The sequence below is a fragment of the Lissotriton helveticus genome, chromosome 9 (genome assembly GCF_964261635.1).
Source record: "Lissotriton helveticus chromosome 9, aLisHel1.1, whole genome shotgun sequence".
NCBI lineage: Eukaryota > Metazoa > Chordata > Amphibia > Caudata > Salamandridae > Lissotriton > Lissotriton helveticus.
In genome coordinates, this window is record NC_136070.1 from 248,427,499 (window position 1) to 248,443,921 (window position 16,423).

The 16,423-nt window shown below is 44.2% G+C and overlaps 1 protein-coding gene across 1 annotated transcript in view; it reads left to right on the top strand.

Moving 5' to 3' along the window:
• The window catches only part of ZNF410 (zinc finger protein 410), a 198,844-nt gene that overhangs the window by 43,416 nt on the left and 139,005 nt on the right, over positions 1-16,423 (top strand). Inside the window, exon 3 of the mRNA XM_078659864.1 lies at positions 6,863-6,998. Coding sequence (XP_078515990.1) covers positions 6,863-6,998 — 136 coding nt within the window. The remainder of the gene's footprint in view (positions 1-6,862; positions 6,999-16,423) is intronic.

Genomic DNA, 16,423 nt, shown 5'->3' on the forward strand with positions numbered 1-16,423 from the left:
TGAACGTATATTCCTTGCTTACAATGAGCAAAGCTGGCAGTAAAAGAGACTTACAGCCTTGCTTCTCATAAGCATGTACTATAAGTGCAAAGTGCTTGTTTACCCAACGGTGCAAATGAAGAAAAGGCATTGTCATTTACAATGCCAATAGCTCAAACTTTAATAATGCGAGACCTATTGCATTGTAAATGCTTGTTATACATAGTTTTTGATTTAGATCCATGACTTAACCCATAACTTTATGTTTAACCAAACAATTGAGAAATTTGAAAGTGGACAACAGTTAGTACAATTAGGGCTAGATGTAGGTAAATCTTTTTTACCGATTCTAAAATACAGAATTTTAACGATTTGGTATTTTAGAGTCGGTAAATTAGATGTAGGTAATAATTTGGTATTTTTTACAGAATTGGTAAGATTCGGTAATTACCCAATCGGTATTTACCGATTCGGTATTTGCCATTGATTCCTATGGGCCTGGAGGCCCATAGGAATGAATGTCGATTACCGAATCGGTAAATACCGATTCGGTAAATACCGAAAAATTCAAGGGTGGCAGGGTGTTACTTTGACACCCTGTTGCACCCCTGATTAGTGTTTGTGTGCCATGTGGCACACATACATGCCCTAAGGGCATGTATGTCTGTCACATGGCACAGGTGTACATGCACAGATTTGCATATACACAGGTATTCGTTATTTACGACCAACTAATAGTTGGGGGTAAATAACAAACCCTTGACGCCCTTCTCAAAATACAGATTCGGTAATTTTACCAATTCGGTAATTTTACCGATTCGGTAAATTTACCGATTCGGTAAAATTACTGAATCTGTATTTTGAGATGCCCTACATCTCAGTATCCAAATACCGGTCCGGAACGGCCGCAAATCGGTATTTTCTGCCGTTACCGACCGGTATTTGGATACCTACATCTGGCCCCTGAAGTCATTACTGCCAACTGTAAATGAATATTTTGGGATCTCTCGAAGGAAAGGATTTGAGGTATGTCTCTTGTCAGTTCTAGGCAAGAGGATCCACATGCTAGACAGAAGGCGAGGACCATTTCAGCATTGCAAAGCATGTGGATGCGCTAAAGAACCACCCAAGAGAGGGAGTAAGCCCCATATCCTGCCATGCTGAACGAACAGTTCTTGTCAGAATGTGATAGTTCGTCTCATGGTGATCTGAAGGAATTCGAATTCCTGTTTGCATCTTACAGAAGAAGAAATACAGAATATTGATGTGGGAGATGACATCTATACTGTAGTCTTCAAATGTGTTAATTAAAATCAGTGATCAGAAATTAATTTTGGGCAGTGATTCTCCCTGGCAATTACCAAAGAGAGGAGCTCCCAAAGTTGAGCTAGCATTCACATTTGATGCAAACTACAGAGTTTTCTGAACAAGTCATGTGACCTTACGTTTCCGTTTCTGTAATTAGCAGTTACATGAGTGAAATTATAGCGAGCCCTTCAGTAGTATCTAAAAAGGAACAAGGCTTTTACAGATGCACCAGTTTTTATAAAAATGCATCTCTGGTGTTATGAACCCCAATGTACCCCAACATAGGCCTAGGTAGTGGGGGCATCCTCTTATGTCCTTTGTTTGTATTTTCCCCTGTCTGGATGTTCCCCCAGAACGAGTTTTTCAGGGTCCCTCTTATGTTTATATGCTATGACCTTTTACCTACATCTGTCCTGCAACTGTTCTACATAACCGGTTTTGGTGCTGACCTTTTACCTAGTTAGGTGCTACATGACGGTCCTGTGGTTTTCTCTGAAATCAAGCCTCATGTATTACGCATGAATATTCTCAGTATCATAGCAGGATTACCATCATCTGCGAAATAACGCTGTCATGTCTGGCAAGGATCACCTCTGTCGTCATCCTTGCCCGACATGCCGACAATACACTTCTAGGCAGAACTCCTGATGGTACCTTTTGGGTATATAAGCACTACATCTACAATGGGCAAGCTAGAGGAGAAAGACTTCCATGTTGACACGCTGACGCGAGACGCTGAGGTTCCTGCACGCAGATACTCCAGCATGCAGTGGTCTGACATCCCTTGCGGGATGTCCATCTCGAGACCAAGACTGGGTCCTTCGCTCTCCCACATCAGGTAATGGGGTTGGCTCTAGCCTAAGGGGATTCTTGGCTACACACCTACATACATTTAGGTACATCTGGTTAGGGTTTACATCGTAGGAGTTTGCATTATTACTGATAAAAACGATGGTGTTCTGTTAATTAGAAAACGGAATTTTACTTTGTGAAAATTTGCAATTTTTAAAGACATAAGAATTCTCTGGGTCAGCACTCACTTTAAAACGCCATACTTACTGGGCTAACGCTACCTGTGCCACCTTTCTCCCAGTCCTGATTTAAAAGGGGGAGGAATAATATTTCCTGTCAGCAAAGGAAGCCTGTGCTCGTCTTTCACTCCTGCCCGCCCCGGTCCGACGCGGTAGCCAATACCGTTGCGCGGAGGGCGGGTCAGGGAGAGCCAGGCACTTCCTGTGGGGGCACTTCCTGAGCGGTTAGCGCTCTAGTATATGCTTTTCACTGGGCTATTTAGCCCTCGCCCCCCTACGAGCGCGCAGCGGTCGCGCGCAGTGGAGCCGAAGCCACGCCGAAGACCAGCCAAAGAGCTGCCCGTCTGCGCCCGTCCGCGACAGGACGAGGCATCGGGGCAATGGGATCTATATCTCCAGACCCCGCTATCACAGGTATCAGCAAAATTAAAATTAAATACTCCGCTCATTCTCTCCTAGATTTAAGATCATCTGGAGAATGTTGCACTAAAATACCCTGGCAATGTCTTGAGGGTTGTTTCTCATGTATGAAGTGTCGGTTCCAATCATCTTTAGTTAGGGTGATTACGAAGGAAAATGTTCCTAAAATCGCACCTCCGGAGGGAATGAAGAGCTTTCTTTTAAATGTTCGCTCTCTTCCAAAGCATCAACATCAGGTATGGGATCTAGTTCACAACATACAGCCAGATATCTGCTTCCTAACCGAGACTTGGATGAAACCTCACACGGTTACAGCTATAACATTACGGGTTCCATCAGGTTATAAGATTCTACATTTTGATCGAGCCAATAAAACAGGTGGTGCCCTAGCCATCATATATAGAGATGTACTTAAAGTCACAATTCTATAACAAAGGTACAGCTCACAACTTGAAATAATGATTTTTAAAATTGCCTCGGCAGGTCACATCTCTTGGAAAGGTGCTTTAGCTTACCGCCCACCAGGATCCAATCCGGATTTTGCTCTCTCCCTTCTGGAGCTACTAGCTCCCCATTTTAAATCCAAAGAGGACTTCATCCTCCTAGGAGATTTTAATGTGCACATGGACAACCTGGTACACCCCGAAACAATCTCATTAATTTCGGATCTGTCCACTCTGGGACTAAAGGCACAGAATAGCGGTGCTACCCATATAGGTGGTCACACTTTAGACTCACTTTTTTCCAATTGCACTAAAGTAAGATGTTCACCTGCTAAAGAAATTCAATGGTCAGATCACTTTCTGATAGAATTCATTTTAATGGGCCCGACAAAATTATTGCATAAAGCGCAACTCGCGCCAATTTGGCGTAGACAGTGGCATAAAGTATCGGTGGAAAAGCTGCTGGAAAGCTGGAAACAACCAACTTTCACAGATGAGGATTCAGCAGATACTGCATTAGCCAGATTCAATGACTCACTTAAGCAAGCCATTGACACTCTGGCCCCACTAAAGCTACATAAGCAATATCCCTCCTCCAAGCAAGAAACCTGGTATACACAGGAACTCAGAAAAGAGAAGCAGAAATGCAGACGAGTGGAAAAAGTATGGAGGAAATTGAGAACTGAAGAGAACAGGAAAACATACCAAGAGGCCCAGTCAACCTACTATAAAAATATAAAGCAAGCGAGAAAAAACAGTCTCACCCAACAACTCGCGGAGGCGGGTAATTGTCCAAGGGAACTGTTTAAAATACTACAGAGCTTTGTTAAACCTACAGCCTGTGAGAGCCCCGATGAATTCTCTCAGATGCTCTGTGATGAGATCTCGGTGTTCTTTGAAGATAAAATCAATCTTATCTACGATAAAATAATGGCCTCTAGTAGCGCTGGGAATAAGAATTCTCTCCCACATAACTCAACCAAACAAAACAAAAATCTATTATTATCCTTCCCGCCAATCTGCGACATAGATCTTCCCCCTCTCATCAGCCACATAAAATCTGGGTCCCCCAATGACTTCCTTCCTGCCAAAATGGTCGCCCCTCTGATCACCCTCTTAGGACCTTCCATTCAGTCTGTGATGAACATCTCACTGACAGAAGGACAGGTCCCAATGGAATGGAAGAAAGCGGTGGTGAACCCAATAAGGAAAAAAGCGGCATCCCCATGGACAGACCTTTCGAACCTCCGGCCCATCTCCCTCCTGCCGTACATCAGTAAGATAACCGAGAAGCACGTGAACACCCACTTATCCAAACATATCGAAGCAACGGAGGGCCTGGACTATTCACAATCTGGGTTCAGGCCCAACCACAGCACCGAATCAGCCCTCCTAGCAGTGACCAATAACATCAGGATGACGCTGGATGGAGGGGGGGGGTCTAGTGCTGGTGCTGTTGGATCTATCCGCTGCTTTCGATACGGTGTCACATAAGGTGCTTCTCGGTCGTCTGAGGGATGTGGGACTAGGGGGTGTGGCTCTGTCCTGGATGGAGAGTTTTCTTTCAGGCCGCTCTCAAGAAGTCAGGCTGGGCTCCCACAAATCCATCTCTAGGGAGCTCACCAAGGGAGTGCCACAGGGCTCATGCCTAAGCCCCACATTATTCAATGTGTACGTGGCCCCCTTGGCTGACTTAGTGAGATCCTTTGGGTTCACCCCGGTGTCGTATGCCGACGACACCCAACTTCTGTTCCCTTTTAAGACCTTCACGCCTGCACTAAAAAAATCGTTTGCAGATGGAATGAGGGCAGTGTCAGAGTGGATGGCTAAGAACTGCCTACAGTGTAATGTAGGAAAAACGGAAGTAATGTTGTTCGGGGAGGCAACGACACTATGGTCCCCTGAATGGTGGCCCTTGGAACTGGGACCTGTTCCCAGTCCTAAACAGACCGTTAAAAACTTGGAAGTGCTATTAGATCAAGCACCAACTTTGAAAGATCATGTAAACCAAGTGGCCGGCACCTGTTTTCGTGCCATTGGACTGCTGAGAAGGGTTTTTCCATACTTACCTGACAGTCATAGGAAGACACTGGTCCAGGCGTTAGTCATCAGCAGATTGGACTATTGCAATGGTCTTCTTTTATCAGCTAGTGAAGAACAGCTTAATAAAATGTAAATAGTCCAAAATACTGCGGCGAGGCTAGTCCTCAACGTTCCTCCTAGGACCCCCTCCCGCCCTCTGCTAACAAAACTCCACTGGCTCCCAGTGCGGCAACGCATTAAGTTCAAAATCTTATGCACTATTCACAAATGTCTGTCAGGTACTGGGCCCAAGTATCTGACAAAAGTTTTCTCACCTTACGTTCCTGGACGCTCCTTACGCTCCAGCAATCTACAGCTAATACAGGTACCTAGAATTAAAAAATCCAGACAGGGAGGTCGTGCCCTTGCCCACACTGGACCTGTCCTTTGGAACCCACTGCCTCAGACACTGAAACAAATCACTAACCACCTAACCTTCCGAAAGTCCCTCAAAACTCATTTATTCATAAATATCTAAACCACATAATCAAAGTCTAACTAACCTTCTGACCACGAATCAGCACAAGTTGTATTTTTCCACTGGCAAAAGCACGGAGATACCCCTTCGGGGGTTGAATCAGGCGCTATATAAGAATATAAATAAATAAATAAATGTATCTATATGCCTACATATATTCATTGTTTTAGCACTATGGTAGAATTCTACCTTTCCTTGACTCTACTGGTGCTCATAATCTTATATATCTGTTTCTGTCTCATGGTTGTTGCAGCACACGTATTTTATACTAGCATGACGCTGGTTAAATAAATACTTATTGAAAACGTCCCCACCGTTTATTCTGTGTATCTATCTGAGACTAAATGAGCACGAGTAACTGTCCGAAAAGTACTGTACTGTTTCCACGATCCCTGAGGGGTTAGGGTTGTCATGTATGATAGTTGCCAGAAACTATTTACTCCTTGGTAAGAGGGGCTCATAGTGGCAAGGTGAGCTAGCTGGTCTACAGACTAATAATATCCTTTGGGGGTGCCTGGAATCAGTCTGGACACTAATCCTTTAGTTTATGTTGTGTAAATGCGCATCCTATATAGATGTGTAGGAACTCCACAACACTGGTGCCAAGGTATAAACCCCATCAAGCAGCGAGCAAAAATCTTTTGTTAGGGGCTAGACATTGCAGGTTACATATTTAAAAACAATAAGACAGAGTCCTATTTCCACACTCGATTCTGTTTATGAGTGTTGCTGTCCATACATTTCACTATCAGCCTAAAATGTCAAACTATCCAGTTGCAGACATTAGTGCCACGTCTCTAAGAGCTTAAGGCTGAAGGTTTTGCAGTTACAGGGCAACTATTCCGAAGAGAAATGATGTGAAAAGTAAAAAGTTGTTGTTTCAATCAATGATTGCCTATTCTTTCTTTCCACCCTTTGATTGACTGTTCTGTTCTATTCCACCCTCAGTAATCATTCTGTTCTTATATCCAGATTTAAGCGAGAAAATAATTAATTGTGATCTGATTCAAAAGATGTTTATCAGACATACATGCTATAATAGAGCACACTACAGAAGCTGGTGTTGAGATCGCTGTCTTTTTCCATGCCGGTTTGCTCAATTTTCATTTGAAATTTTGCAGCTGCTGGTTCAATTTGTTCAGAACACGTCTATCCCACTGGGACAGGATCTAGAGGAACCTGAGTCTAAGAATCTATCCTGTCTGCCTCTTCTTCCTGTGACAGGAACTCCACAATGCAGCCCTCTTCACTTGCCAGGTACGAATTGAAGAATTAGACAGTGTGTGTGATATTTTGGTTTTCCAGGAAGTCTGTTCAGTGCACTGTTAATGGTTACTTCTTTTGTATTATTATTCTTACAGCGGGAGCTGAGAATATAGAAAACTGCTCATTTATTCTAAGCAGTATTGATACTCTCTAGCCTTACTGTTTTAATATATGTGTTTTCTGTAAATGACCCTGGGCACTTTCTTTAGATTTTTAATTTGCAGTATCTGCTCTTGCTTTTTCTGCTATATAAAAATGTAAGCAGGTAAGAGAGCTTTCTTTCGTCTGGGCAACACACAGCTCAGCAAGGAGCAGACATGATCAGATGACATACTGCCCAATGATTGGTTTCATGTAGGTGATCAGTTACATCTACAAGCTATACCTTTAGATAGGTTATATTGATATAACCTGTCCTTGAGTTCGTAATTTATTTACTCTTTAGATTTGCAAACCCCAATTGGTCTGAGCTTGTATCAGTGCATGCTCTTAGTTGGTCAATACATTACTTGCATGCTTATAACTTTTCTCTGAATTGGACTTTTTCTCTCAATCGGTTACATGTGTGTAGTCTGCCCTTTTATGCAATGCGTATGTGATTTATTCTTAGATTGGTTTTATGTATGCAGTCTATTTTTGTAACCAATGGTTACATCTACACAGTCTGTGTTCTCATTTGTTAATTGTTCATGTTCACTCCGGAGAAAGGTTAAATATATGTAGTCATGCCCTTAGGTTGGTTACCTCTCTGGTCTGTGCTTGAACTAGTGATGTATATGGTCTGTTATTAGTTTTGTTACCTGTACTTTATTTGTTCTTTGATTGTTATATCTCTGTACTCATTCCTTAGATTGGGTGCAGTGCATGTGGTTACTTGTTGCTGTTGCATTGAATATACAAATGTATTCTTCTCTATGGGCCAGATGTACGACGCCCAAAATAGCGCGTCGCAAATTGCGAATTTTCTGCGACTCGCAATTTGCTAGGTGCTATTTTGGATATACAATAGTGTATTTCACACTGTTAGCAATTCCCAATGGGGTCGTAAATTGAGAAGCTCATGAATATTAATGAGCTGCTCGCAATTTGCGACCCCATTGGGAATGACAGGCCTGCTGGGCGCAGCAGCCCACCATATCTGGGACTGCTTTTAAATAAAGCAGTTTTTTTTTAATGCAGTCCGTTTTCCTTAAAGGAAAACGGGATGCATTTAGAAAAAAAACATTTGAAACGTTTTTGTTTCATTTTTTTAAGGGCAGGCAGTGGTCCTCTGCCAGCCCTTAAAAAATATTTTCCCCTGCATTTGCAAAGGGGAAGGGTTCCCCTGGGGACCCCTTCCCTTTTGCAAGTGCATTACCACCCTCTTGAATAGTGTGGTAATTTGCAAGTGTTTTGCGGCCGCAATTGCGGATGCAAAACATTCTTACATAGGGTTGCGCTCGCTATTAGGAAGGGAACACCCCTTCCTAATAGCGAGTCGCAAAACCCTATTTTGTGAGTTGCAAAATAGGGTTTGTACATTCCCCATGCTTCTTTTGCATGCGTAAACGGGTACGCAAACCTGTTTGTGCATGTAAAAATGGTCGTACACCTGGCCTTATGTTATTAGAGCTAGTTATCAAACACTAACCTCGCCCAGCAGACCACTGGAGAGCTGTAAATATTGACTGATACTTTTGCCACATGCGGGAACATTAGCATAGCGACAGAGAAGATGATACAAAAGAGTGGTTGGAGGAAGAGGGGGATAGACGGAGAGGGATTGAGCCATTTCTTGGTAGGAAGCTTGGGAAAACATGGTTCTTGAAATAGTTTATGGAAAGATGCAGACAAGGAACAGGTTTTACTCCTAATAAGGAGAGATCATTCAGTAGTATTTGTTCATCTGAGGAAAAGGCCTTCTATGATGATCAAGCAGGCTGGTATATGAAGGACATTCTTTAGTATTATTGAAATGGGCACTGGGATGCCAAGCGCAAGGCATTGCCTCCATCCAGTGTGATGGAGAATGATGGTGTGGAGTGAAAGTAGTATGCTTGAGGAAAAGCTTAATTCTGCGTAGTAAGCTGTGCTAGTACCAGAGTGGATGGACATTTTTAGGTCGAACCTGGGCAGCGTATGCTTGTGTCATTGTCCTTTGTAAATGTTGGCTTCTGATTCGTTAATAGGCTTGCTGGTCCCTACTTAGTTCCGCCTTGTCTACCTTTGTAACCTTCCATGAGGACTTGCCCTTTTACTTGTGTAATTAGACGATAAACAAAACATACGTGCCAGCACTATTTTCTTTAATGATTTTCTCCTACCGCGTAACACAGTCGGCGTGGTGCGCTGCTTACCAGCTTTTTACAATATTGAGAAAATAGACTTCGGTGTGTCACCACGTACAAAATAAAGTTGTGGCTCGTCTAAGTCTATGTTCGAGGCATGTGGGCTGCTGAATTCATATCTTTTTTTTTTTTTTTTTTATTTAAATTTGTTTTTATTGTTGCAGTAAAGTATTTCAGTACAGAAGAAGCAGACCGCCGGCGTGGCTTCAACATTCAGCCACGTACAGCTATGTGTGCAACGTTTTTCTTGCTATATAAAACTGGTATACATAAACATGACTTCGGTGAATCAGTGCATTACAATCATGTAAAGGCTCCTGTAGGCTGAAAGGTAACGGGACGGTATCGCCATAGGGGCGATGAATAAGAACAGATGGGTACTTTCATGCCGTTACAGCGCCGGATCTAGATCTGTACTGTGCACACAGCAGTGTTACCAGTGACCAGGGGGGTAACGAAACTGTGGGAGGGAAGCATGTAGGCGCTAGCAGGGTCTGAGTCGGGAGATAATGGCGGCGGGTGTCATGGGAGGGGGGGGGGGGGAAGAAACCCATGGATGGCCGGACCTGCGAGAGGTCGCTTAGGATATAGGGGGTTATTGGGGTCCGATTCTGGGGTGGCTCACTTCCGGTGAAGGCTACTGGTCTTCTCGGGTGGGGGGAGGGGAAGGGTCAGGCGGGTCTCCAGCCTGCGTGGACTGGCGGAAGCTGTGGAGGAGCATGGCCCATTCCATGGAGATGGGAAGCTTGCGCGCGCCTTTGGCTTCTTCTTCCCTTAAAGCGTCTTCCTCCGCTGCCGCCCATTTGTTAACTGCCCCCTGCCAGTGTGCTTGCTGAATTCATATCTTGTGCATAGATCGCCGCCTCTTTTTCAATATTGTGAGCTTTCAGTAAGCAGTGCACCACAGGCGGTGTGCTGCAGTGCTTACCAAAATCTTACAATATTAAAAAAATAGACCGGCGAGCTGCACCTTTTTTTTTAATCGGCACAGATCACTGCAGCTGGCTCCTCCCCATTCACTCCCTCTCTTCTGCTGCAACAGGAATTAATGCATAGGTCTTGCATTTGCGAGAGTTTAACCTATTGACATTGTAAATGACAATGCTTTTTATTTATCTGTTTTAAAAACAAACACATGAATAAAATGCATTGTCATTTACAATGCCATTACCTTATCGGGTGGACCTGAGTGGCTCAAAAGCATGAACTGAACGAACCTCCAAGAGTGAAAGATGTTGGGACTCAGACTATTGACCATAATGATTGGTAAAAAAATATCGGGGTGGGAGACTCTATAAGCAAACAGTGAGGGCCAAACTGCCTGGGGATGGGCTCGTATGACATCAACTAATGACCTCTATAGAGAGGTCTCTCATGAGGGGTTGATAAGTCATGTTATCCTACTAATATTTGTTATGGCGGCAAAGGCAACCAACCCAAGTTTCACTATCTTTGTTTTGGGGCGATAGGCACTCTCAGGTTGGGGGGGGGTGGATTTTCGATTACACTCAGCAGAGTAGCAGGGAGTGGGAGGTTTGGGGGAAAGTTTTGGGGGCAGTTTACTTTGTTACGTTACTGAGTCATTGCATCACAACACACAGAGGGTGGGAGAGGATATGAGAAGCGCTGAGAGCCCATTGCGCATGAATCTATCTACTGCCTGCCCTGGGAAATGAAGAGAGGGCGCTTTTCATACTTATACCATTATGGCGGGCATAAACGGGGGAGGATTGAATATTTGGTCCTGGAATGTTAATGGGCTGGGGAATAAAATTAAGCGAACTCTGGTTCTATAAGTAATCAAGCGACATGCCCCAGATGTGATTTTATTGCAGAAAACCCACCTTAAGGGAACAAGATGCAAGGCACTAGATCACTTCGGCTACAAGATGACAGCCCACTCAGGATTCAACTCTTGCTCCCGGAGGGTAGGAATATTACTTAAAAAATCCTTACCATATATAGTGCATTCCATATGGAATGATACACAGGGGAGATTTGTGTCGATAGCCGGCACAGGAGACGGTCAACTGCTTCTGCTCTTTTCCATTTATAACCCACCTTGCCTGCATGCAGTGACTTTGCCGGAGGGGAGTTCCTTCCGCCTAACATTGTCGTCTGGAACATTGGTCCTTGGGGGAGACATGAATGATGCGATGGATCTAGTTTCAGATAGACTGGGGGTACGACTTATAATGACAGGAGGGGTTCATTGAATTCCTTTGTGGACGCCATAGGCCTAGTTGATCTCTGTATGATACACAACCCAACACATAAGTGGTACACGCACCTTGCTGCTGCGGATAACAGCTACTCTCGCCTGGACCACCTTTTCACACATGCTGCGACCGCGGCACACTTCAGAGAGGCCAAACACTACGCTAGAAGGATTTTGGACCATTCTCCAATAGGAGTTCTCATGCAGGGTCCCCCTAGTAAGTATCTGCGATATCCCAGAATAGACACTTGGGGCCAGATGTAGGTCGCCCAATACCGGTCGGTAACTGCCGAAATTACCGAATTTCGGCCGTTACCGACCGGTATTGGGCTTTTTAGATGTAGGTGGGATTTTTTTAGGATTCGGTATTTTACCGAATCGATAATTTAAGGATTCGGTAAAATACCGAATTCTTAACATACCTATTCGGTAAATTACCGAATCCAGGATGTAGGGAGCACTCAAGTTGGTGCATTCCTCAGTTAAGGATTCGTTATTTACCACCAACTACAAGTTGGTGGTAAATAATGAAAACCTTTGAAAAAGCATTTTATTTTGCTTTTCCAACAGTGCGATGTGGCAGACATACATGCCCTTAGGGCATGTATGTGTGCCACATGTGCACCCATACACAATTGAGGGGTGCAACAGGGTGTCAAAGTGACACCCTGCCACCCTTCAATGTTTTCCCCTTTTTACCGAATCGGTATTTACCAATTCGGTAATTGCCATTCATTCCTATTGGCCTCCAGGCCCATAGGAATGAATGGCAATTACCGAATCGGTAAATACCGATTCGGTAATTACCGAAACTTACAGATTCGGTAATTTTTAACGCAAAATACCTACATCCCATTTACCTATTCTTAAATACCGAATCGGTATGATTCAGTATTTAAGAATAGGTAAATTGAGATTACCTACGTCTGGCCCTTGGTTTCTCAAAGGCAAGGATATGAGAGAAAAGATAAGGGAGGGAACTACGTTAGATTTTGCCGAAAATCAGGGCTCAGTTGAATCAGCCACTGTCCTCTGGGAAGCGTTCAAAACCGTACTTCGCAGTCAAACACAGTCCTTAAGGGGAGGGAAAAAGAAAAAACAAAGACTAGAGTGTGATGCGGTTGAAGAAGAAGTTTGAGCCCTAGAAGAAAGGGCGGTACCGGAAAATGCACCTGCCCTAACCCATCTGTTGAGACTTAACCAACACGAATGTAGACCCCTGGCCGAGAATAAGGCAAAGAGCCACGCATTGGGGATGCAACGCCGCTTCTATGATGTGGGCGATAAAGCTGGTAAATTGCTGGCTTGGCTAGAAAGAAGAGATTAGGCCAGGTCTTGGGTGCTAAAGGTGGTAGATAAAGAGGGGACTATCCAGACATCCAATGCGCAAATAGCAGAGATGTTTGCAAGGTACTATGAAGAGGTATACATCTCATGAGCAAACAAGACAGAAGAACAGTGTAAGGCATTCCTTCATGGAATTGACCTCTCTACACTTGATAGAGAAGACAGGGAAAGATTGGACCTTGATCTAATGGAAGAAGAAGTGATAACAGCCGTCCAGGCCATGCAATCTGGCGGGTCCAAATGGACTGCCAATAGAACTGTATAAATTATGTGGGTCCTTGCTGGCTAAACCGCTGCTAGAAATGTACCGAGCGGCAACCACGGAGGGCTGCCTTCCCAGAGATCAGAGAACGGCCACAATTGTGGTAATCCACAAGGCTGTTAAACCTCCAGGGGAGTGTAGCTCTGTAGCTCTTACAGGCAATATCGCTCCAAAATGTAGAGGCCAAAGTACTGGCTAAGATCCTGGTGAATAGGCTTCGTATGGTGATTACTTCTCTCGTACACTATGACCAGTCGGGATTCATGCCCCATAGAAGCACCACATTGAATTTGAGGCGCCTAAATGGAGTGCTTCACTTGACAGAATCCCTAGGAATGGAAACGACTGCCTTGCTGGCCTTGGACGCGAAAATGGCCTTTGACAATATAGAGTGGAGCGTCATGCATTGGGTGCTAGCCAAACTTGGTTTTGGCCCTAAGCTCTGTGGGTGGATTCGCCTCCTTTATGGATGTCCACGGGCACGAGTTAACGGAGTAGAGTATAGGGAGTTCCCACTGAGTAAGGGTACAAGATAAGTTTGCCCCCTCTCGCCCATGATATTTGCAATGACTTTGGAGCCAGTAGCCGAGTGTGTACACACAGACCCGCTGATAAAAGGCATACAGGCACCCGGGGATAGGTGGAACATATTTCACTCTACGCGGATGATATCCTACTTTATGGCTCGCATCCCTACAGTTCTGTCAGCAGGATACTACATGTGTTTGAGATGTTTTGAACCTTCTCTGGCTACAGTGTAAACTGGTCCAAATCGGTGGTATTCCCACTATCAGGGGGAGAGCCCGACTCCCGTCCGACCGCGAGGGCGAGGTGGTACACAATAGTTTCAAATACCTAGGTATATACGTCACTAGAGACCCAAAAGAGTTTATGGGTCTAAATGTGACACCCTCAACTGCAGAGGTTGAGAGATGACGTAGCCTACTGGAGCTCATTGTCTATCTCCTTGATGGGTAGAGCAGTCATCTTTAAAATGACACTCCCTAGACTCTTGTATGTGTTCCAGAACACTCCATTCAGGATCCCCCCCCACCCCCCCCCCCAGATGTGTTTCGGAGGATACACAAGGAAGTTTCCACATTGTTGTGGCAGGTTTCAACCTCAAGAATAGCACTGCAAAAGCTTCAGAGAGAAGGATTCAAGGGGGGGGGGGGACTCTGGATCCCAGATATTAGACTATATTACTGGGCAACACAACTACAGGTAGTCAATGACTGGCCCTTTTCTTATCAGGCAGAGCCAGCCTACCGAATCGATAGGTGTGTGATGAGACGGGGTAGATATGAGAAAATAATTTATAAAAAAAAACATATCGCGCACCCTTCTGACATACACACGAATGGTGACACAGACCTGGAGGGAGGAAGCATACTTCCTGGGATGGACCGACATGATAACATCCCAAAGTCCACTATGGCATAGTGATAAGCTGAGCGAGGTAGGAGGTTTGAAAGGATTTACTAATTGGGAGTTAATCGGCGTAGAACATATGGGTGATCTATGGAGAGGGCATTCGTTAATGTCCTTTGCGGACCTTCGCCAAGAAGTTGACATGGCAGACACTGAATATTTTAAATACTTGCAACTTAGGCATGCACTTCAGAAGCACGTGATGGAGGGAGAGCTGCTTCCTTAGGCGTCCCCGCTAGAAGACCGCCTATTAACAGACCCTATGCCTGGAAAAAGTATTTTGTTGATTTACAAGAAATCTTTGAATAATTCCTCAGATCCCTGGGGGAGGCTCAGAGCGTCATGGGGAAATGACTTGGGAGAGATGGAAGATGATGAATGGGCGGAGGCAATACAAAGTCCAAGAGAGGAGACTATTAGAGCCCGCTTCTGCCTGGTGCAACTCCGTATTCTGCATAGGTCTTAGTATTCCAGGACGGCCCTGCACAAATTGGGATGGGCAGGGACAATTCACTGTCTACGTAGGTGCAACCAGGAGGGCACCTTCTATCATACTCTATGGGAATGTCCAGCGATCCAAGAGTGCTGGGCACAGGTGGTAGCGGTAATGATACAGGGAATGGTGTGCACAGTCCCTTTAGATGCCAAGAAGCTCCTCCTGAATATTACTGCTGAAGAACCATGGCGCACATTCCAAAATGTCTGGATATCATTGGTAGCAATAGTGGGCAAGAGAAATATAGCAAGGGCATGGGGCAAAGCAGCCCCCCCCCCCCCACACACCCCCGACCAGAAACGAGTGGGAATCAGATATGGACTGGTGCCAAGCAACAGAGAAGGTGTTGCATTAGAGCAGGGGATGTCCCGGGAAGTGGGAGAAGGTATGGTATTATTGGCAGGCATATAGAGGTTTGGGAATATAGGGATACGAAGACCCAGGGGAATAGAGCTAGTAACCCAGAGACCTCAGGACTCCCCCAATTTAACCCCCTTCTTTTTGGTCCTGGGCCAACAGGGGGATCACTACCATCTCGATAAAAAGTCAGCAACGTAAAATATCCCGAAGGGAAATTACAGAATACCAGTAATAAATAATGTTTATGTTTATTGTATATCAATGGTCGATAAATAAACTGTGTACGTAACATGATGCAAATGTTAATAAAAATAATTTAAAAAATAAATACAATGCCAATACTTTAAACTCTCGCAAATGCAAGACATGTTGCATTGAAAATGTTTGTTCTTTTTGGGGTCCTTAAAGTACAGACAAAGTAATGTATATGTCTGGAGATTTAGCACAAGGTCAGATACTTTGGAGAATCCTTTCAAACTAATGCTGTAGATCCAGTTCTGGCTCGAGCCTCTGAAATACTCCCATTTTTATGACCAATATTCTTTTCATTTATTTATATATTTAAAATTGTATTTTCATATGACATTGTGTTCAAAGTAACAATAATGCCAGAGCACTTTACATATAAAGAAATCATACTGTGACTTCAACATGGAGAAGGAGGTAACAGCAGCATACATCATAGTTACATCAAAGGTTGCTGTTCAGGCTTGTCTATGCAAGATAAAGAGTTCATATGTAGTTGGATAGGAGGTCTTTATTCAGACTGGTCTTCAATATCGCACTTGTTGGCAGTGAGTTTCCAATTTTTCGGGGAGTTGCTTCAGAAGGCATTCTTCAATATGCACCTTTTAGTTTACTTGGGGGTCGAGGCTTAAAATGCTTTTCCTCTTAGAGGTCTGATTCCACCAGAGATTGTAAGTTTGTTTGTCAGGTACCTTGGGTTCAAAAGGTTAAAGTTGCCATTTATGATCG